The sequence below is a fragment of the Furipterus horrens genome, unplaced genomic scaffold (assembly GCF_987537825.1).
Source record: "Furipterus horrens unplaced genomic scaffold, mFurHor1.1.pri manual_scaffold_4, whole genome shotgun sequence".
Taxonomy (NCBI): Eukaryota; Metazoa; Chordata; class Mammalia; order Chiroptera; family Furipteridae; genus Furipterus; species Furipterus horrens.
The window spans coordinates 72001670-72024672 of record NW_028327174.1 but is presented as its reverse complement, the minus strand read 5'-3'; the positions used below and the strand labels follow the sequence as shown (position 1 = coordinate 72024672).

General features: G+C 40.0%; 1 protein-coding gene across 1 annotated transcript; it reads right to left on the bottom strand.

The window, feature by feature from the left end:
• Positions 1-40: 40 nt before the first annotated feature.
• Positions 41-22852, bottom strand: GLIPR1 (GLI pathogenesis related 1). Its single transcript, XM_090273634.1, has 6 exons — positions 22583-22852; positions 18306-18551; positions 9690-9802; positions 4606-4691; positions 322-348; positions 41-223 (listed from the first exon to the last, which is right to left on the bottom strand). Exons 1-6 carry the CDS (start codon positions 22754-22756, stop codon positions 69-71), a joined length of 801 nt encoding a protein of 266 aa, XP_090129760.1. The 5' UTR covers positions 22757-22852; the 3' UTR covers positions 41-68.
• Positions 22853-23003: the final 151 nt, after the last annotated feature.

The window sequence follows — 23003 nt, the reverse complement described above, 5'->3', positions numbered from 1 at the left end:
ATACACCCAATTGCCATTTTAAAAAAGTCATATATAAATGAGTTTGTAAACTTTTATTCTTAATTGTATTAGCCAAAAAGAACTAAATGAGGCTGTTTGTACTTGACCAAAATGATAACGATAGCACTCAGTATTAGTATTGGTGGACTAACAATAAGAAAGAGAGATAAGTTTCTATTACGTGAATATATTGGCCAGGCTGGATACTTAATAGAGTAGTAACCTGTGAAACAAACATACAATACTTTCTTAATTGTTGTTTCTCATAATGCAGTGACATAATTCACAAAGACCTTAATGAAACAAGATTTATATACATACGTGTGACTTTGTCTCGCTCTGGGTTAGCTATAAAGTCAGAAAAGAAAAAAATTAAAAGAGTAGGTACTTGATGAGGCTTTCATTCTATTTTTAAAAGCCAAGTTTCTAATTATGACCATTAACTGTTGCTTTGACTTGATTGCAGTGATTTTCAAAGGTTCATTTCTAAAGATTTTATTGTATTAACTGCACTTACTTGATATTTTTAAAGCAACTTTTTATATAAACTTTAAACTTTATATATGGTAAATCATTTTACATGCCATATCTAGCAGATAATAAATATAATTAAAATAAAAATTAAAACATTAGAATTTAAAAATAAAGAAATAATAATACTCAATGTGAACAGTTTACTAAAATATTTTTTTCTGAAAATAAGTTCCTCTCTTGGAAGAATGATCATTCAGTAATAAAGACAGTTGCCTCTCTTCTCATCCATTCCAGTATGTCATTAAATTATAAATAGGGCATTTGGCAATCATAAAGTCATAATTACTCCTCTCCTTTCACTGAGCTTTATTCAGAATTTGACGTTCAGAGCACTAGGAAGAAACCTCCGCATCTGCCTTAACCTTATTGATAATTGATTAGTCAAACACATTTTGTACACCAGCTCTGCTCCAGCTGCTGTTGGATTCCTGTGGTGGAACCCTAGAAGGACCTGGCCCTCTGGGTACTTGTGAGCATCCTTGATCATCATACATGTCATTGGGCTTTCTCTCTGGTCAGTTGCTGTGAAGCCGCTGCTCCTTCAACTTTTCTTGGCAATTATATCCATGAAATCAAGAATGTGATATGTTACTTATATTTTTTCTTACATATACTAGATGTTAAATATTTAACTTGAATATTGAGGCAAATATATCCATGCACTAGCTAAAACCTTCTTGTGTACTTTCCGTATGCCCAGCACATTTTGCAGTATAGTCCTGATTGGCCTTCATGGGTATCTATTGGACCTACCAACAGTATCTAGAAGACCACAAAGGAATTTTTTTCCTCCAGTCTTTGCCATAATTTGTCAGAGATGGAACCTATTGAGTAAAATCTTGTATCCTCTAACCTTTACCCCCTGTGCAAGTTAGCATGTATTTTCCCTTTATCTTTCTTAAGAACCCAGGGTCTTTTTATTATTGGACTAGAGTCTTAGTTTTCTGAATTTTCCACAGGATTAGAGACCATCTCAAGCTGGATCTCCTATATCGAGAGCTAAAACTTAACAATTTTCTTGTTATTGTGTTGTTATTAATAAGCTGGATTTTTAAAGGACATTTAAAAAAATTTTTTTTAGGAAATGTGCACTCCGTTAGTGCTTATTTGCCAGGCAGACTAGGCACCTTGGCTACGAAGGTGAACTAAATAGGCATAATTCCTACCTGTTTGGAACTTTGAGTGGGAAAGACAGATAACTAACCAACAGCAATTAAATTACTCTCCAAATAATTGTCTCAGTTTGAATCACTGATCTCAAAGAGAATTGTTTATGAACATAAGAAAATTACCTAAAAATTTGGACATGGAAAAACCAAGAGTAAATTCAAGATTTGAGATGATAGGATAAATTTAGGGGTAACAGAAAATATTTATTGAGTGGTACTGTATGCCAGGTCCATGCTGTGTGTGTGTGTGTGTGTGTGTGTGCGTGGGCGCGCACGCGCGCGTGCGCATGTGTGTGTGTGTTTCAAATTGTTTTGCCCAACCTGTGAAGAAATATCATTTTTGTTTTCTTATCGAGGAAATAGGTCCAGACAACTTTCATTTGGGATGTATTTTTGTCTCCTCGTTTTGGCTGCCTCCCTGTGTTTGTATCTGTTAGGTAGAACTGCTACTTCTCCCAGTCATGGTAGAGTGGCCTAATGTAGTAGATGTCCTGTGGGGCCCAGTGGTGCAGGCTCCCTGGTCACCTGAGTGGGGGTCTCTGGGTATGTCCTTTGTGTGGGTTGTATGTGCCCTCCTGTTGCAGTTGAGCCTTGATTGCTGTAGGCACATCAATGGGAGGGATTAATCCTCATGCTCATTTTTTATTAGGACTGGCCATGACTACATTTGAGCTCTTGTGTAGGGGCCGACCCTATGGAACAGGATTTGCTTTAGCAGGTCTCTTGGTGCCTGGAGAATCTACACTTTAAGATGGCGAATAGTTGGCTGGCCACCAGGTGTGCTGGTTCTGGGGCCTCTTGGGAGGTGAAGGCCAAGATCAGCCACTCCCTGTGCCTTGCCAGGGGCCACCTGGTATGAGATACAAAGTGACCTGCAGTTGTTTGCCACTTGTGCTGGTCTTGAAGGTGCCTGGGAGAGGGTAAGCTGTGAATCACATCCAGCTGCTGCTAGAGCTGGGCCTGACGGCACTTAGCAAGAGGTATGGGGCATGCCAAGGCCAGATGTTGCTTGTATGGGTTTGTGAATTTTTGAGAGATTTTAGGAAAGTCCAAAGCATGAGCCAAGACAAACCATTTGTATAGAAAAATCACTGGAAGTGGCTTGGGTGGGCCCAAAAGTTGTGGGTTGGGGTCTCAGGGAATCACCAGGGCAGGGAAAACAGTGTTAGGTTGATGGAAACTCAGGTGTAGCACCTGCCTGTGCCTGCAGAGCGAGGTCTCAGCAAAGGAACAATAACTTCTGCCAGCCCTTCTGTCTGGAAGAAAGCTGTCCCTCTCCCAGCCCCTGCCCTGAAGCCAGTCTACTCAGTTCCTTCCTGTATGACCCTGGTGCCTTTTGAGCTGCTGGCTCAAGGTTGATGTCAGAGACAATGAGTCCAAGTCAATAGAGAACCTTTAAGAGGAATGCCTGGTACTCCAGAAGCCCTCGATCTCACTCAGGCAGTCTGCTGGTTTTCATAGCCAGAAGTTATGGTGTGGGGCTGGAACCCCTGACCCCTCAGGTGGGAGCCCTGCAGCTGAGATACCCTCCCGATTTTTAACCACCACCCATGGGTGTGGGACCATCCAGTTTTGTGTCTCTGTCACTCTTACCAGTTTTGATGTGGCTTCTGTATAGCCTTAGTTATACAGAAGTTTTAGTTATATATCAAAGTCTTCTGTTCAGCTAGACTTGAGGCAGCTCTCAATGATAGTGGTTCTGTAGTCTAGTTGTAATTTTGATGTTGTAGGAGGAGGCGAGTACAGCGTTTACCTACACCATTGGTTTGAGTGGAAGCCTGGCCATATGTTTCTAAAATTTATGGTTTTAATTCCTATGTTATAACTGCCTAACTTGTAAAAAATCATACTATGCTTTGTAGTGTTGTAGCAACATGAAAGGGAAAATTCAGTTAACAATGATACGCCGAAAAGAGATTTGTTGCACTTGGACTACCCCTTACCAAGTTCTCGTTACTGATGTGAGTGAAATAAAAGAAGGGTTGAACTGGAGAGAAATGACTGGCTCAGAAAGCTGGTCAATGGAAGTGTTACTGTTGTCGGATATGAGAGTTAAGTGTTTACATCATGAAAATGGGAACCTTTTTAGACATGAAAGGGACTTAAGAAAACATGTAAAACAGTGGAACACTTCTGCCAGACAAAATATGTGCAGTTAAACTCAGTCTACTTTATCTTGCTGTACTCTTTAAGAACCCCACCCTGGCCTTGGAGCTCTGGGCGTTTAGTTTGTTAAAGATATGGACACAAAAGTACTATAGGATTTGCACAACTGATAGCTTAATTGAGGTTTCCCTTCCTTACATCATGGGGAAAGTTTTAAAACATACTGGGATGAAAAGGAATGTTTCTGGAAGAGGAACCATAAATAAACTTGGCCAATTATGGATTATTATTTCAAAATTACAAAGCAGAATTTTGCTAGAATGTTTAGTAAAACATCCTTCAAGTTACCTTTATTGGCTTTCTACACAGTTTTGCTCATTTGAAGTGCCACATTACAACCTTATTTACTTCTACAGATGAAAATGCAAGCCTTGAATGCCTTGGACAAATAGTATCACAAAATTCAGAATTCTGTTCCTTTGAATAGCTTTATTATACAAGTTTTTGATCTTGCTGAAATTTGCAAATCTTGGATCTATGGGTTCCAACACCATAGTAATTTTTTTTTTTTTTGTACTGAATAGAGCTAAATAAAAAGGATATTATTTGCTTCCTTAAATTTACCTTAAACGTATATTCATTCCTAGGACAATAGGCCTTTGGTTTGATTGTGACCTGATGCAAGCTTCCCTGAAAATAGCTATTAGGATAAAACAAATGTCTGCATTCTTAACTGTGGGAAGTTACAAGAGTTTCAAACACATTGTATTATTCGTAGGTTGTTTCTTTTACTTACTGCACATATTGTCCACACAGTTGTCATTCTGGGGGCAAGCACTGCACGCAGATCCTTGTTTATATGGCCAGGTGGGGTAGTTTCCTCTATAAAGTAGGAGAAAACCCCATTAGGATATATGTGTATCTATATAGATATTTTGCAATTATAATTTACTGTGGATCATTCACTAAATCCAAAGTATGGACATCTACAGGTTGAGAGGATTGGTAAAAGAAGTGGAGAGAGGGAAGCAGAGATGGAAGCCTGTTAGGATTTTGACTTTATTCTGTGTGAACCTATGTCTTAATCTACATCATCTCATTTAATTCTTAAGACAATTCAGAGAGGAATATATTTTTATTTGTTTTATAGATAAGGAAGCTAAAGCTTTAAGGATGAAGTAATTTGCCAGAAATCACAATATAGATCACAACATATGCCAGAGTCAGAATGAAATGATTTGTCTGGCTCCAAGGAAGGCAGTGTTTCACTAGCTGGCCCACACAGTCACTGCCATCCAAACACTGTCCACCTGAGAAAAGGGGACGTGACCCACATGTTCTCGAGCTCCAAGCTTCCACGGTTTTTGTTGGCTGGGAGCCATTTGGCTGGGAAATTACCTAACAAAAGAAAATTAGAGATATGGGGGAATTTCTAAGGTGCAAATTGTTTTCACATACAAGATGTGACATGAATAATAATAGAGTACTCCTTATGTGCTAGGCACTCTGTTCTAAACCTTCATGAATTAATCTCATCCCTATGAGGAAGATACAGTTATGTATCCCCATTATATAGCTAAAGGCTGAGGCACGGAGTTTAAGTAAATAACCAGTGTCACAGACTAGAAAGTAAAATAATATCCAAACATTTTATATCCCCATGAATATCTGCAGAGTAGTAAGGAAAAGCTGGTATCTACTCTAACCCTTTTTGGGACTCAGCTTTTGGGAAGGCGTTCTTAACTTTATGCCATTCTATCCATAGGTGGGACCTACGGACTCCTGAAAAGTTTGTTTTTAATACATGAAATGAAGTTTATATCATTATAAAGGAAACCAATTAAATTGAAAGTTGTCCAAATGGTAAAAATATTTGTACTATAGTAATATGTGCTTCTCTATTAAATATTAGATAAGATCAAGCAGGGAGTCTAGTAATTACCTTAATTTAAAAGTAGTGATTAATAACGTTTAAGATAATCTACAGCAACTGGAATGTGCTATGAAAATATCTGTGATATTTACAAAGGTATAATATTGTCACTATGAAGTCACGGTGTTGCTGACAAGACTGGAGTGTTACCTTCATTCATAATGAAATATTTTCAGTAGAGGTTAGTGAAGATAAAGATTTACTTTTTTCTAATCCAAGTACATAGATTTCCCTAATACTTTGTTTATCTCCAAAGTTAATCCTCTTTTAGAAACAATATATTAACATTTCACTTCGAACCCCAAAAGACATATTCTAATCTTGTTTGGCTCCAAATTAATTTAGGTTGCTTTGGAAACTAAATTTACCCTCATGCATACTCTGCACCATGGAAAATAGTCAAAGGAATGTATTAGAGATCCTGATAGTAATTATAAAGGTGTCCAAAATGGGCATTAATCATGAGAAAAGTTTTCATTGTTAAGAAGGACAATACTCATTGAGTGGTTAAGTTCTAGAATGTTTTTAATAAAACCATTTATGTTACTTTGTCTAATTGTGCATTCCAAACTATAAAGAGGGGAAAATGGCTACTTCAGAAACAAACTAAAAATGAGGCAGTTGTAAATTCTAGGGAAATGGCAGAATTCACCTTGAGAGAAACACGCTACTGGAAAGGCCTGGATTTTTCTAGATGGGAATGATTAAGACAAAGGTACTTAAAGTATTCTGCCCAATAAAGTTTTAGTGTTTCCTCTGGTAGCCTCAGAGATAAGGGGCAGGGTCCCTGGGATTCTGCAAAAGAAAAATGTATTTAAAGAAAAAGATTAGTATGCACAAGGGTCCCCAAGGCTGAGGTGGCCACAGTCTGTGAGGTACTGTACCATCTGATCCTGTCATTTTCTCTTCTGTGCTATAATCCTTTCCCACTGTCCACTGAGTGAAGGTCTGTTACACAGCATAGCCTTGCTCAGTAGGGTCCAGGGGAGGGAAGGAAGGGGCGAGATGGGTATGAGTTTGGGATAATACAGATGAGACAGCCCGGAAGCAGCCAAGGGTAGAGGGGCCGAAACTGCCCTGGGCGATTGAAAGGAGCTGAGGGTGTGACTCCAGAGCTGGAGTATAGGTGAGTAGAAATTAAGCCCTCCACACCTCATTCTGAGGAAATCGCAAGTGTTGGGGGGGATGTTGGACTTAGAATTATGTGGAATGGGGGTCTGTGATGTTTTGTTTACAGAAGAGAAAACCCATCTCAGAAAGCAGAAGGAAGTGAGAACTTCTGAGCGTCCTCATCCCCCCCCCCCACGCCCTCCAGTCCATACACCGCATCCTATGCAGAAAAACCTTCACATTAAAGCAGGTCTCGTTACTCCCTCACTTAAAATAGCTGCATGGCTTTCCCTTGTGATACCTGTGAAGCAGAATTTGCCATGGCCTACCAGGCTGTGCAAGGTCTGCCCTGCCTCTCCCCAGCAGCATCTCACACAGCTGGGCAAGCACCCTGATCTGTCTGTTTTTTTAATCCTCCCCGCAATTGTTTTCTCCATCAGACATCTTCTCCTGAAGTTATTCACATGCCTGCTCCTGCTCATTCTTCATGCCTAAGCCTAAATATTATCACAAAGCTCTTCCCTGATCATTTTAGCTTGAACAGGGCCCTGACTAGTGATAGCATTGATTGCAGTATTATTTATATTTCCTTCACTACTCCTACCATAACAGTTATTTTATTTGTATTTTTGTTGCCTGTCTGCCCCATAAATATAAATTACATTAAGGCAGGGACTATGTTTGGTTTGTTTTCCTTTGAAGCTCAGTAAACAAATATATTTGTTGAATAATCAGTAAATGTACCAATGCATTTATTTGTATGATTAAATGAATGTTTAGCATTAAAGCTGGTTATAAGTTTTACAATTTAATATTGTTTATAACTCTGAAGGTAAGTAAAGTAAGTCTAAACCAAGAGAATTCACATTTGTACCTTATTACAACAACAATAATAATTATGAATACTTCTCAATCACCATTGTCAGGCATTCCATATACTTGTTTCTCATGTAACTTTCATAGCTACTTTATACTGATCTTTTCGAAAGAAAACACATTCAGAGAGGTTATGTAATTTGTCCATGCTCACACACTCACACAGGAGGTAAACTAAGGTCTAAAGAGCCTGTATCTTAACCATTAAAATATAGAGAGAGCCTGTCTGGGAAGAGTCCAGCCATTGTTAATATAACAAGAATGGTTTGCACGACATCAATGTAACCTGGCAGCCAAGGAGGGTGGACTGGAATGCACATGCATGAACATGATGACTTCACTGTACTAGTCAGTGGGGGCGGTAGATGCCGTTGAGTGAGCATGTGTACTGTGTGGCTATTGCATTCAAAATGACTGAGTGAGTAGAGCAACGAATCTGCATCCAGTTTCGCCTTAAGCTTGAACATTCCTCCACAGAAATTATACGGATGATTCAGAGGCCGCAGCTATGGGCAACTGGTGACTGGCAGCTTCATCATGACAGCGCACTTGTTCATGCATCACATATTGTGCCGAGTTTTTTTGGTGAAGCATAAAATCACCCAGGTGACTCAGTCCCCCTACAGCCCAGATTTGGTGCCTTATGACTTCTGGCTTTTCCCAAAACTAAAATCACCTTTGAAAGGGAAGAGATTTAAGACCATCGATGAGATTCAGGAAAATATGACAGGGCAGCGGATGGCAATTGAGAGAACTGTGTGAGGTCCCAAGGTGCTTACTTTGAAGGGGACTACGGTGTCATTGTTGTATGTACAATGTTTCTTGTATCTTGTCTCTTCTTAAGTAAGTCTATTTTTCATATTACATATATTATGTGGCCGGGTATTTTCTGGACAGATCACACACTTATCTTCCATTATTATATCAATTTATATTATTAATAGTGGAAGGTAATTTGGCTCTATATATTTAAAAAAAACTTAAACACTATTATATCTTCTACTTAATACACTATTTCTAGGAATTGTTGGGAAATAGATGTGACCAAAGACTTAGTTCAAGGTTGTTCATCATATATTTAAAAAATATATATACAGGGAAAAAAATCTGAATTCCTTAATAGGATGAGCTGCTTTGTGACCATGAAGAGCACAGACTCTTTAACCAGGCAGCACAGGTCATAGTCCAGCTACAACATTCACCAAGCTATTCAACCCATCAGTGCCTCAGTTTTCTTATCTGCCAAACAGGGTAATAACAGGAGCTATCTCACAGGCTTTTGTGAAGATAAAATAAGCTAACGTGAAGCAATCAGAGCAGTGCTTAGCACGTGGTAAGCATTGTCATTTTTTATAATTTATATTTTAATGACCTGGAAAATGCATATGGTATAATTTTAAGTAAAAAATAGAAAACATGTATTTCCAGTATGACCTCAGTTTTCTAAACGTGCATATAAGGCATAAGCACACATAGAATTTATAGGACAGTGGGGGAAAGACTATGTAACCCCGTTTTCCAAAGGGAGAAGAATTTTATCTATTTAAAAGCAAAACTGTCAAAAGTAAATGAAATAAGTTATGTAAATTGAGAAATTCAATTATTTTTTGACAATTGTGCAAAAATTGCAGTTTTTAATAAACCAATAAATATGTAACACCAGTCCTCCCATTTTGTGGTTTTATTACCATATCCAATTAATCTATGTCCCTGAAAACATTTTTAGTCTTACTATTGTTAAAAATGTGTGCATGTATTTATGTAGTATTGATAAAGGGTGTACACACACATACAAACACACAGAAAAATATACCAGAATGTTAAAGGTGGATTTCTAGGCAGAAGAATTAAGGCTGTTATTAATTTTTTTATACTTTATTTAGACTTCCTGTAATGAAGATTAATATTTGCAAATAGAACTTAAAAAATTCTTTCAGAAAGAGGTTAATTTGGACACTTACGGTGGTCCGTAGTTGCATATAAAATGTGCTCCTTTGTAAAGAGATTCAAAGCCAGAAACTCTAGAACAGTATTGTACCGCACAGCCAACTTTGTAACTATCTGCCCAAACAACCTGAAAGAAAATAAGGATTCTTAATGAGAGAGAGAGATAAAATGAACATGAACATTTGATTATGATTAGGCCTTCATAAACATTGTGAGGTATATTCGCTCTAGTTAGAACACTTCTACCCCCAAGGAAGTATTAGGTGCTCAGAATTCAGGTGGAAACAAAACTTGTAAATTATAATCGGTGTGTGTATCTGTATGTGAAACAAACATATAAAGAATAATGAAGATACTTCTTGACAGTGCAATGAAGAAACAGGGTAACAAGATAGGGAGTCACTTATGGGAAGGAGGAGGCTGCTTGAACTTCAGTGTTTGGGCAAGAGGTCTCTGGGGTGGTGGCATTTAAGCCGAGACCTGAAAGACTAGGAGGCAGCACTGTGAATGGCTGTGCAGAAGAGCTACCTGAGGGAGGAAGACACTCCATGCAGAAGGAGCACGCAGGGCGAAGGCCCTGAGATGCGGTCACAGCGAGAGGAGAACAACAGCTGAGCGGGGGAGATCCAGAGGCAATGAGGTCAGAGGCAGAGCAGCAGGTCACGGAGAATTTTGTATGTATGTGAGTCACAGGTTCATTTTTCATGTCTTGGAAATATGCCTTTGGTTATTATGAAGTAAATGGACTGAGAAGAGCAAGGAAAGAAGTGGGGGCAGGTTTGGGAGGCTGTCTCTGTGGTATAAGAAAGAGAAGATCACACCTGGATGATAGTGGAGTTCCTGAGAACTGATCAGGTCCATGGTTCTGCTTAGACGCAAAACTGAAAGGATTTTCTGTTGCTCTGAGTGTGAGGTTAAGAGGGAAGGAGAAAAATCAAGTTCCTGTTTTAGCCCAAGCAACACTGACTGAGGTGGGGAAAATCACAAGAGGAGGAGGATGGGTGGGAACATGGACAGGGTTCTGTTCAAGTCGTGTTACTTTTGAGATGCCTTTCAGATGTCCAGGTGCACAATGAGTTGGCTGTGGCACAGAACCACAGATACGAATCTGGAGGACATGTGACTAGATTAGATCACACAGGGGAAGATAGTAGGGAAAAGAAAGTGAGATCATGGGATAAAAACAACAGCCAGCAAAGGAGGTTGAAACGAGTGGTCAGTGACAAAGGAGGGAAACCAAGAACAGAGCAGCTTCTGGGAGAGAGACCCTGTGATCAGAAGGGCAGCATGCTTGGTTTAATTAAATGCTGTTACATTTTAGCACCTTCAGTAGCACTTCCTTAATTTTTTTTAAAGTTCTGAGGATATATTAGCCCCTTAAACATTATTTATTTATTTTTAGAGAGGGGGAAAGGAGGGAGAAAGGGGGAGAAACATCAGTGTGTGGTTGCCGCCAACTGGGGACCTGGCCTCCAACCTAAGCATGTGCCCTGACCGGGGATCGAACTGGTTACTTTTTGGTTTGCAGGCTGGTACTCAATCCACTGAGACACGTCAGCCAGGGTTTTCCTTATTTTTGAACAAGGGACCCTACATTTTCATTTTGCACAAATTATGTAGCTCATCTTGACATACAGGTATATAGCTCATCTTGACTTAAAGAAAAATGTATATAAAGAGCTGGTATCTGGAGCTAAGCCAGCCATTAAAAACACTCTTTTTTACAGTGATATCAAATTGCATTTTAAATAATTTTTACTCAAATTTTTTTTGCAACTTTTTGACAGGAACTGTGCTGAGTATGGGGGATGCAAAGGCGAGTGGGATGGAGTCAGCGGATGCCTTGTGGGGAAACCGTTACCCAGGGCTCTGACGCTGTGCCGGGGAGCAGAGAGCATAGGGAGTGTATAGCACGGGGCCTTCCCCAGTTAGTGAGACGGAGCTGAAGCTGGAGGGAGCTGGTCTGAGAGCCAGGAGAAGTGTCCAGCCCAGGGCAAAACCCTGTGAGCTCAAGTGAGGAAGACGCAGAACTGAGACGGGGCCATGTGGCTGCAGAAAAAAATCAAGTTGACTTGAAAAAAGTAAATCAATCATAAAAACCTCTCCCTAGGGAGAGAGTTCAGAGTGAGGGAAGAGGGAGCTGAGGATGGAGGCTGAGCTTTTCCAAGGCTTATGTCCTCGTGCCAACATCACAGAGTGCACTTACACACACCTAGATGGTATAGCCTACTACACACCTAGGCTAAATGGTATAGCCCAGGGATATTCAACCGGTGTACTGCAAGAATTTTTAAAACATGCAATACCTGACTATAAAGTCACGGCACAGACCTTTTTTTCCCCTTAGGTTGTCAGTTAAAAAAAAAAAAAAAAGACAGCAGCCAACACAACACTAGCTGTCTGGTATGACTGAATCAAAATTATACCTATTTTTTGGTCAGATCAGTAAAAAAAATATACTTTTGGCGTGCATGTATTTTATATGTGCTGTGAGATGGAAAAGGTTGAAAATCGCTGGTATAGCCCATTGCTCCTAGCCTAAAAGGCTGTACAACATGTTGCTGTACAAAATAACATGAGATTAAGTCAATCCCATGAGGAAATGATGCAATCAAGACACTTGATAAACATGTATGAGGCTGCTGCTTGTGTAACACAGCATACTGTTTTGTAGCAAACTTAAAAAGTAAGTAGACAAGTACAGCCTAAAATAATCAGTAGTATAGTAAATATCCCCTGGCTGGTTTGGCTCAGTGGACTGAGCGTCGGCCTGCGAGCTAAGTGTCGCTGGTTCGATCTTCCAGTCAGGGCACATCAGAGAAGGAAAACTCTGACTCCAAAAAACCTCCGCTGCCTTGCGGCATACCTCTTCAGGGGAAAGGCTAACGGAGTAAACCCCGACAGAAAATCCGGAGCCGGAGTCCCTAAGGCGGTTTGACGTTGTAGTCAACACCGGCAACTCCTGCGACGCACCTGAAGCCAAGCTGTATTAACTCCGTCTTTCCCTTGGACCCTTCAGCTGCGAAGAGAGGGGGCGTCTGCTGCATGGGCAACAGCAGACCCTCCATATCACCCTGCCCAGGCTCTGTAGCTTCAGCTTCACTGGAGAGGACACTCCAGCGTCATCGCAAGATGTCGATTCAACACGGGAGGAGACAGATACCGTGTCACTCCCGAGTTGGACTGCACAGCCATTCTCGGCGGTGCAGATAGACTCTTGAGAAGCTACACCATCGTCTCTCGAGACGGACGGCTGCCGATACCATACGATACGAATCCTGGGGTCTGAAGGAGGGGCGGAGCTAGCAGATGGTTGTCAAAGGCTCAGGGAGGCAGCTGCTCTGCAACCTACCTGTCCTGAGCCTCGGTCTGATAGTGGGGAGAGGAGCTGGGGAGGCAACTATGGTCTCCCACAGAGGAGCAGTGCTTGTCTGGCAAGGACGGCCCCCTCCCTGCTCCCCGTCCAAGTGAGGTATTTTCGCTTCCCATCTCACGCCTGGGGAATCCCCTGCAGGGAACTCCAGGTAATAAGTGGCTTAGGCTTCTGTCTTTGAGCGAATCTAGCTTTATGGCCATAAATTCTCAGATTTGGTTTTTGTACGTTTACTTCCCAATCATTTTTGTATTTATTTTTACAATTTTTAAAAATTTTTACTCGTTGCATCTCAAAGTGGTTTCACCTGGTTTATATTTAAAATGCAGGTTTCTGGACAGACCTCAGACCCACTGACTGACTGACTGACTGACTGAGAGTCACTAGAACTGTCCTGGAAATCTGTGTTTCAACTCTGGAGATTCTTATTTATGCCAACTGGGTTGCCTGTTGTCTGTAATCCTTTTCCTTTCACTTTAGCTCGATTTGTATTTTTTTACCTTTTGGTCTTTGAGAACTTTCTTTGGTCTTGTGTCTCAAATATCCTTAGTCTTTGCCCCTGTGCCCACCTTTAATGCTTTATGCTACTATTCTTCTACTTTCTTTTATATTTTTGCTCTCTTTTTTCCAAGAGTGTGCAAATGTTAGTATTCATTTGGTGTTTTAGTTGGTCTCTTTTTTTTAGAAGTCAGGTTGTAATTGAGATACAGCAAAATACATCTTTTTAGGTGTAAAGTTCAATGAATTTTGTCAAAAGCATATAGTTGTGTAGCCTTATTCATAGTCAAGAACTAGGACATTTCCACCCGAAAAGTTCTCTTATGCCCCTCTATAGTCAGCACTACCCCACGCTTAGCCCCTGGCAAGCACTAATTTGTTTTTTGTCTTTGTAATTTTGCCTTTTCCAGAATGTTTTACAAATAGGATCAGTTTAAATGTAGCTTTTGAATCTGGCTTCTTTCCTTTAGAGTAAGTCTTCTGAGATTCATTTATATTGTTAAATCCATCAGTAGCCTCTCCTTTTCATTGCTGAGTAATAGTTATTGCAGGGATGTACCACAGTTTACGCATCCTTCATTGTAACGCTTCATGGGCATTCAGATTCTGGATTAAATTTGTGAATTCTGGAGCAACAGTCTGAATTCATATTCCAGCTCAGCCACTCCTGTGTGATCTTGGTCTTAGCTTCCTTGTCTATTAACTGAGGGTAACACCAACTCCACAAGCTTATTTTGACATTTTCAATGGGCTAATAAGAGAATGCTTAGAACAGCTTCTGGAACATAGTGAGCACTCAGCAAATGTTCATGTTTAATTATCCTATAAATAATTTTTTTCTGTCTAAAATTTTTTGAAACTTTTTTTATCAGGCAGGTTTCTGTTATATGTTTTTATTTTTCATTTAATATGGTAAACAAAAAATATAATCATAAAAAAATAAGAGCTACTCATTGAGAATTTAGCCAGTGCCAGGGTAATGTTAAGCACTTTATATGCAACATCATGTTTAACCTCATAACAAGTCAAGAAATAGATATTTTTATAGGTGAGCTTTGGAACCTAATTCTACTTGACCAGGAAGTACTGTGAGTACAGTCCATGCCCAACATGACTGCTTTCTCCAGTGTGCTTCCTCTTTTAGCAGAACCAGGAATGACTTTCTATACCTTACTAACAACAACACTGCATTTGGGGAGCTCTGTGGGGGCAGGCATTTCTCTCCCTTCCAGCTAACAACCCTTTCAACCTTCTTCCCCTTTCAATCTCAGTATGAGTCCATCTGGCTCATTATCAAAAGTATGGTAATCTTGCAACATATAAAGAGCCAGCTAGGCAAACTGTGAAACATGTCACACTTCCTTTGGTTCTGTGAGTGTGAAAAAATTAAAATTTCAGGAGGCTTGGGGTGGATGGAGAAACAAACGAGGCCAATAGTGCCCTCTAGTTAGGCTTCCTCAACACTACTAAACCTAAGCTGGGGCCATGCCCAGATACTGAAGTAAAGCTATTCCCAAATTTTACAAAGCTGAACTATTGACAACAAAATACATAATTTAAATACTCTTCCATATTGATACGCCAAAATTCTTCCACTATACAAATCATTTCTAGTGAAGACAGAACGAAAGTGTTAATTAACATTTAAGAAGTACCACATCTTTGTGAGGTAATGATGGATCTGAATCTGTTGTCTTTATGCAAGCACCCCTCATAGGCCAAAATCTGAAAATAACTTGCTTTTTAATTAATAGATGACAATAAGTGGGAGGTTATAATACCCACTTGAGGTAGTTTCCAGCATGAATTAAAAATGGCAAGTCTTGAATCTCCTAGCAAAGTTTTGTGCAGGCAGAGTCTTCTTCTAATACAATTGGTGGAAAACCAGCTCATGGAGGAAATGATGTAATCTTTGTTTAGTGTAAACTAAATGCTAGTACCTTGCTGGATGATTTACATACATTGTATTATTTAATCTTTATAATACACCTGGTATCTGATTCCAGCTCTTCTTCCTAAATGAAATTGGGGAAACAATTTCTTAACTGTTCTAAGGCTGCTTATTTATAGATGGAGAATAGTGCCTCTCTTACACGTTTGTGGTGATAATTCAATTAGATCTGAAACATAGAGTTAAGCACCATGTTCACTTAAAAAGTAATTGCTGGTGGTGCATCTTCCCAGACCCAGGGGGTGCTTGAACATGTTCCCATTAATGAGGGTCCCTCTTTTGAAGTGGGGATAGATTGTCTCTTAAAGAGGCTAGGTGAGGATCATTCAGCTTGGGCTCTGATACCTGAATGCAAGGAAGTGGATTTTAGGAAATGAGTTTTCTCATATCCTAAATATTAGCCCTCCTTTTCCCTGCTAGATGTAACATGAAATTCTACAGGTAAACTCGGTTAATTTTGGAAGGGCCATCTCTAAAATCTCAGGCTTATATGACATAAAATCAAGTTGTGTCTTCCTGGAATTGATGTGGAGTGTCTTAACTTGCATGGTTTAAGTCTTTTGTCAATTTGACAGTCTTTTAAGCTCTATATATTTGGTGTGCTAAGTTGTTAGCCATTCTTCTGAAGTACCAGGCTAATTTGTATACATTATACACCTCCTACACCTTGATAATTTTGCCTGGCATTGTCTTCCCTTTTCTTTTCATTTAACAAACTCTCACTTAGTTTTCAAGAACCATCTCTTATGTTTCCATACTTCCCTTTGGCCAGATAAGTTGCTCTGTCCTCTTTGCTCATATGATACTTTGTTGGGGTCTCCAAATTGCACTAGCCATATATTATAATATGTCCATTTACACATATGTCTCTCCCCAAAGAAGGTCAACTCTTAAGGGTCAGGGCCATTCCCAGCTCTGTCCCTCATTCCCTGGTTCACTCCCCAGTTTTCACTCCTACTTCTCTGTAACGCCCCCCCCCCCCCATAAAGTGCTAACACATAAGCTATTGTCTCCAGTTCTGTTTTTTAGGAATCTGGACTAAGACATATGACCAGTGCCTTAGTGCCTGGTGTAGGGTAGAAGCTTAAATGCTGCCTGAGTGAAAGTTGGCATCCTTAAACTGACAATGTCTGGGGATTTAAGCATCATAACACACTATGTTACCAGGTCCCACTTGTAGGCAATCTGGATTTAGCTTTCTTGTCCCCTTGGACTTGTGCAAACTCAACAAAATTTATTTTCTGGCTAATTTTATTTGTAAACATAAACCAGAATTTATAATTTATGGGATAAGTCTAGGGGAACCTTATTTATATTTCCAAGACACGGACTAATAATTTCATAGCCCTTCTTTGCTTACAATAATCTTGAGATGAAAATTTCACTGAAATGAGTCCTGTCCTTCTCATCATAATAATCTCCTGTAACTGTGTCCAACTTATCCTCCCTGTAATAATACCAGTGAGGTCAAAGGCTTTATAAGGCTGAACTATATTGAGAGTTTTTCCAATAACATTTTTGCTCTTTAAAAACACCGAATATTACAAGTTAACTACTTTGTTAGGAATATTTTTGCCACCATACCTCATTTCAACACATTCTTGTGCATTCAAACCAGTCAAACGTAGATCGAGTACCTATAGTTATTAGTTTAAAAAGGCCTACCAGGAAATAAAAGTGAAAACCAAAAAACTAAAATGTGTCCAGGTGGCATATCAAGAAGACTTCAGAAGATGTTTCCTAGTGATTTCTTCCCATAATGTTGCAAACCTGAGTTAGGGTTAAGAAGATAAAAACCAGCTTGAGTGAAAACATTCTCAATGGGAGGCTCTGGATGTGGTTTTGGGACTAATACTATCAATTTTGGGGGAAGTAAAGCCACAGCATGGTATATACAGGTTTATATATTGGCCTCTCTATAAGGGTGTAACTGTTGGTTTATTTTTTTTTCTTTCTTTCTCTTTTTGTGGTACTGGATAGGTTCTCAATCCATTTTTGAAAGAATAAGAGGATATGAAAGCATCAATTCTTATTGATTCTTCTGTCTGAGAAGCTTATTTCTCCCAGTTTTATTATTTCAAAACAACTGCCTCAAATTTTATGGAGCACTCATACTTGAAAATCCACTTATAATGCCTTTTGATTGCTCACAAATGGAATAAAGGTCCACAGGAAGATAGCTGCTATCAAAACTATTCAAAACCTTGATGGGCCTCACATTTTACCTATGTCCACTTAATTAATTATCTAAGAATATTGCAAATGCGTTCTCTTGTGTCCTTTCTTTTAACCTTATATATGATACCATTTTGACAGGTTTCCTCGAACAACTGTTCTACCAGTTGCTTGTTTGCTTTTAATTTTTAATTTTTTAATTTTTTAATTACAGTTTATGTTCCATAATATTCTGCAGTAGTTTCTGATATACAACGAAGTGTTTTGCTGCTTCAAGGACCCACCTAGCCCAACAATATTATTGACTCTTCCCTGTGCTGTAATGTACATCTATGTTACTGTTCTGTAACTACCAATGTGGTTTTTTAAAATTTATTTTATTTTATTGTTGTTCAATTACCATTGTTCTAATTTTCAAACAAACAAACAAAAAACCTCTTAATTAAACTCTTCAACTACTACCTTATTTGGTATTACATTCTGTTCTATTTATTTGTATTTAAAAGTAAGTCTATAATCCCAACTCTTGCATATTTAGATGTACTAACTTCCTGCATATTATCTTAACACCAGGTTCTGGTTTTCTCCTCACCCATGAAAAGATGATTTCCAGAGAATAGGACAGATCCTTACCTGAGTGTAATGGCCACAGACTTTTTTGCATTTCCGAGTCTTGAAGTCGTAGTATTGAATTTCACTGTACCAATTTGTGATGGCTGAAGACACAGAAAATACGGAGAGAGACCCAGTCCAGATGTTTTCTCCCAGTGTGGTGAAATTTGGGTGCAGCTTATGGGGAAGCTTTAGCTGTTCATTATGTGCAAACTTACAATTTCTTGCCCATGCTTTTGCAATCTGGGCTAGTATTGGGTCCCAAGTCTACAAAATAAATATTAAACAAGAGGGTCAAAAGTGGAACCTTTTATCCAACAATGTAACTGGAGTGAGCAAAGTGGGAATTCAGGAATGCAGTGTGATGACAAGAATAGAGAAACACTTCCAGCCAAGATAGAGGCCTAGATAGACACACTGCATCTCCTTTCACAACTAAGAAGGAATACAACTACCTCAAAACTAGAGACAACTAGAAGTTCCAGAAAATCAAGCTGCATGGAAGTTCAACAAACAAAGATATAAAGAAAAAAAATACTCATCCAGACAGGTAGGAGGGACGGAGCCAGGACAGAGAGGATGTGGTGTGGTGGCAGCAGTGGTGGCAGTGGCAGGCCAGCAGAAAGCACATTCACACATTTTAAAAAGTCGGGAGGAGCACCTGGGGAGTGTTCCCAGCCCTAGACTAGACTACACAGCTCACGGTCCCAGCGCCAGAGAAAATAAAGCCTCATTGCTTCTGACTGTGCAAACCATTGAGGGGTTGGGCAGAAGAAGAAACTGCCAGTGGGCGGAAGAAGAAACTGCCAGTGGGAGAACTAAGTGATGAGGAGATAGCCAACCTAACAGATGCAGAATTCAAAACACTGGTGATAAAGATGCTCACAGGCTTGACAGATATGCTTGAGTACGGCAAATGCATAAGGGAAGAAGTGAAGGCTATGCTAAGTGGAATGAAGGAAAATCCACACAAAACCAATGGTGAAGGGAAGGAAATCAGGGTTCAAATCAATGATTTAGAACATAAGAAAGATAAAAACATTCAACCAGTATAAATGAGGAAACAAGAACTGAAAAAATGAGGAGAGGCTTAGGAATCTCTGGGACAACTTTAAACATGCCAACATCCGAATCATAAAGATGCCAGAAGGAAAAGAGGAAGAGCAAGAGATGGAAAGCTTATGTAAAAAAAATAATGAAAGAAAACTTCCAAAATTTGGTGAAGGAAATAGACATACAAGTTCAGGAAGCACAGAGAGTCCCAAACAAGCTAGACCCAAAGAGGACCAAGACACATCATAATTAAAATGCCAAAGTTTCAAGATAGAAAAATTTAAAAGCAGCAAGAGAAAAGCAGAGAGTTATGCAGAATGGGAGTTCCTATAAGACTATTTATCAGACTTCTGGCCAAGATGGAGGCGTAGACAGACATGCTGTGTCTCCCTCCACAACTAAGAAGAAATACAGCTACTTCAAAACTAGAAACAACCAGAAGTTCCAGAAACTCAAACTGCATGGAAGTCCAGCAAACAAAGATATGAAGAAGAAATACTCATCCAGCCAGGGTGGAGAGGACGCGGTGTGGTGGTGGGAACAGTAGCAGCAGCAGTGGTGGCAGTGCCAGGCTGACAGAAAGCACAGTCACACATTTTAAAAAGTCAGGAGGGACACCTGGGGAGCGTTCCCAGCTCCTCACTGGATCTTGCAGCTCACAGTCCCAGTACCGGGGAAAATCAAGCCTCATTGCTTCTGACTGTGCAGACCAGTGGGGGTTGGGGTGGAGGCAGAAACTGCTGGTCTCAGAAGAGTCCACTTGTTTAAAGGAACCCCACAGTCCTAGAATGTCCGCAGACCCATCCACTCTGGAAACGACAGCCAGAGCAGCAGCTAGAGGGGTGCCAGTCCAGTGCGGAAGTGGGAAAGGTGCCTGGAAAAAGAGACGAGTGCTGCGTAGGCGGCATTGTTCCCTCTTGGACCCCTCCCCCACATACAGAGCCACAACGTGGTAAAACAGGGTGCCCTGTATGATGAACCCCTAAGGCTCCACCCCTTACAATGTAACAGGAGTGACAGCTCTACCTGGACTCAGAGGCAAAGAAACACAGGAGCCTTTCAGAATGAGGAGACGGAGAAGTATGGCCCAAAAGGGGGAACGGATCAAGGTTCCAGTGGGAGAACTAAGCGACGAGGAGATAGCCAACCTAACAGATGTAGAATTCAAAACACTGGTGATAAAGATTCTCACAGGCTTGACAGATATGCTTCAGTATGACAAATGCAAAAGAGAAGAAGCGAAGGCTATGCTAAGTGAAACAAAGGAAAATCCACACAAAACCAGTGGTGAAGGGAAGGAAAGTGGGGTTCAAATCAATGATTTGGAACATAAAGAAAAAAACAGTCAACCAGTGCAGAGTGAGAAAGCAAAAATTGAAAAAAATGAGGAAAACTTCCCAAATTTTGCTAAGGAGATGGACATACACGTCTGGGAAGCATGGAGGGTCCCAGGTGAGCTGGACCCAGAGGGGACCACATCAGGCTGCATCATGACTGAGATGCCAAAGATGAAAGATAAAGACAGAGTCCTGGGGGTAGCAAGAAAGAGGTGGAGAGTTGCCTGCAGGAGGGTGCCTATAGGACTATCAGCTGATTTCTCAGAGGACACTTTGCAGGCAGGAAGGGACTGGCAAACAGTATTCAATGTGATGAAAATCAACCTACAACCAAGATTACTCTATCCAGCAAAGCTATCATTTGGAGTGGAAGGACAGATGAAGTGCTTCCCAGACAAGGTAAAACTAAAGGAGTTCATCATCACCAAGCCATGATTATATGAAATGTCAAAGGGACTTACTTAAGAAAAAGAAGATCAAAACTATGAACACTAAAATGACAACAAACTCACAACTATCAACAACTGAATCTAAAAAATAGAAACAAAATCCAAGTAAGCAAACCAGAATAGGAACAGAATCATAGGTAAAGGGATCATTTGGAGGGTTATCAGCTGGGAGGGGGAAGGGGGAGATTGAGAAAATGGTGCAGGGATTAAGAAGTACAATCAGTCGGTATAAAATAGAGAGGAGGATGTTAAGAATAATATAGGAAAGGGTGAAGCCAAAGAACTTATATGCACGACCCATGGACATAACTAAGGGGGATGGGATTGCTGGAGGGAAAGGTAGTACTGGGCAGAGGGGAGCAAAGTGAAAATAATTGGGACTACTGTAACAACATAATCAATAAAATATACTAAAAAAAAAAAAGAATAGTGAAACAGACACTGCACATGGTTCCTCTAAGTAAGGGGGTCTTCAAGTATTATCAAGGGCTAGTAGGAAACATGATCATCTATATTTCATGAATTTTAGAATCTAAGTGATTGACACAGACCAACCTTTCACTCATGATCTATTATAGTTTTTCCTTACTCTCTGAAAGGAGAGCACACTAGAAACCTTTGGTAAGCCAAAATGGGGTAAAGCGGAAAAGCCATGAACTCAGGAGCCATCTTGTGAATGGATACACAAAAGAAATTGAACTAAAGCACAGATGTTCACAGACACAAGTCAAAGCAATGGGAGCTTGATATCTGAGACGCCGGGTGTGGTTCCTGGGAGGAGCTAGGTGGTGCCGCTTTTGCTGCTCAAGGTCTGCTTCTTCTGTAATGGCTGTGCAACAGACACTGAACATTACCTTCATATTTCACCTTTTTTCCCATAGAAGCAAAAATCCTCTTCAGGTTTCTTTCAGTTGGCAAAAACAGGTACGAATATAAGTCTTTCATAAAAGCAAAGTGGTGTAAGGAGAATTTTTGAAAAGTGAGGGATACCTGTATGTGCAAAATACTGTGTGCTGTTCACATATTTTACCAAATTTAACAACCACAGTACCTTATATTTCAAGAAACTCAGAAATGTTAAAAACCAGCTCAAAGCCACAGAACCTGAATCAAAATCCTATCTTTTTCCAGACTCTATGCTGTCTTCCTGAGAAAGTCAGTACTCTGCTAGCACCAAAAAAAGTAAACTTAGAGACGATACAAACAAAAAATCCTCACAAAAATTAAAAGTGAAGAAAATGACAAAAAAAGAGAAGTGCAACCTATCTATGACCAGAGGAAAGGAAGTGTCCAAAAAGAGAAATGAATGTACTTGTTTTGATCACAGAGGGTAAATTTACTGAGCACATAAATCACAGTGAAAAAAATCATTCAGAATTAGCAAGGATTTGCCTCCCAAGTCAGTACGGATTAGTTGTTTCTGACTGACTTATGCCACAAACACTGATAGTTTGCTTACCATGTATAGCATATCACTGGCTCTCGGCTTCACCTCTGATCGAAACTTGTTATGAATGTGAACACAGTCTTTGATAAATGCTTCATTGTCGATATCTGGCAAACTACTTGTTGAATAGGAATAACTGGAGACTACAGAAACCGCCCAGGCTGTCAAAGCAAGTGTGGCTCGCATGGTCAGTCTGTCTGGTGTGGAGCCCAAGAGGCTGAAATTCAGAGCCCGTGCAGGTTCTGAGAGTGTGCTTGCTTGTCTCTCTTTTACAAAGCACAGCCTACTTCAGCTTTAAGAAAGTGGAACAGGAGTGACAACAAGACAGAAGATACGGGTTTCTCCATATATGGTTTGCTGCTTTTAACCCTTTTACAACACAGATTTTTCTGAGGCTGAGTCAGACTTTCATTTGAGCTTGTGGGGAATCTCC

Bases quoted from the DNA above. Each gene is read 5' to 3' on its own strand.
- GLIPR1 (XM_090273634.1), bottom strand. From the start codon at position 22,756: ATGCGAGCCACACTTGCTTTGACAGCCTGGGCGGTTTCTGTAGTCTCC. The intron at 18,552-22,582 runs GTAAGCAAACTA...TTTATTTTGTAG, and splicing joins CCAGTGATATGCTATACATG to ACTTGGGACCCAATACTAGC. The intron at 224-321 runs GTATGTATATAA...TTTGTTTCACAG, and splicing joins AGAGCGAGACAAAGTCACAC to GTTACTACTCTATTAAGTAT.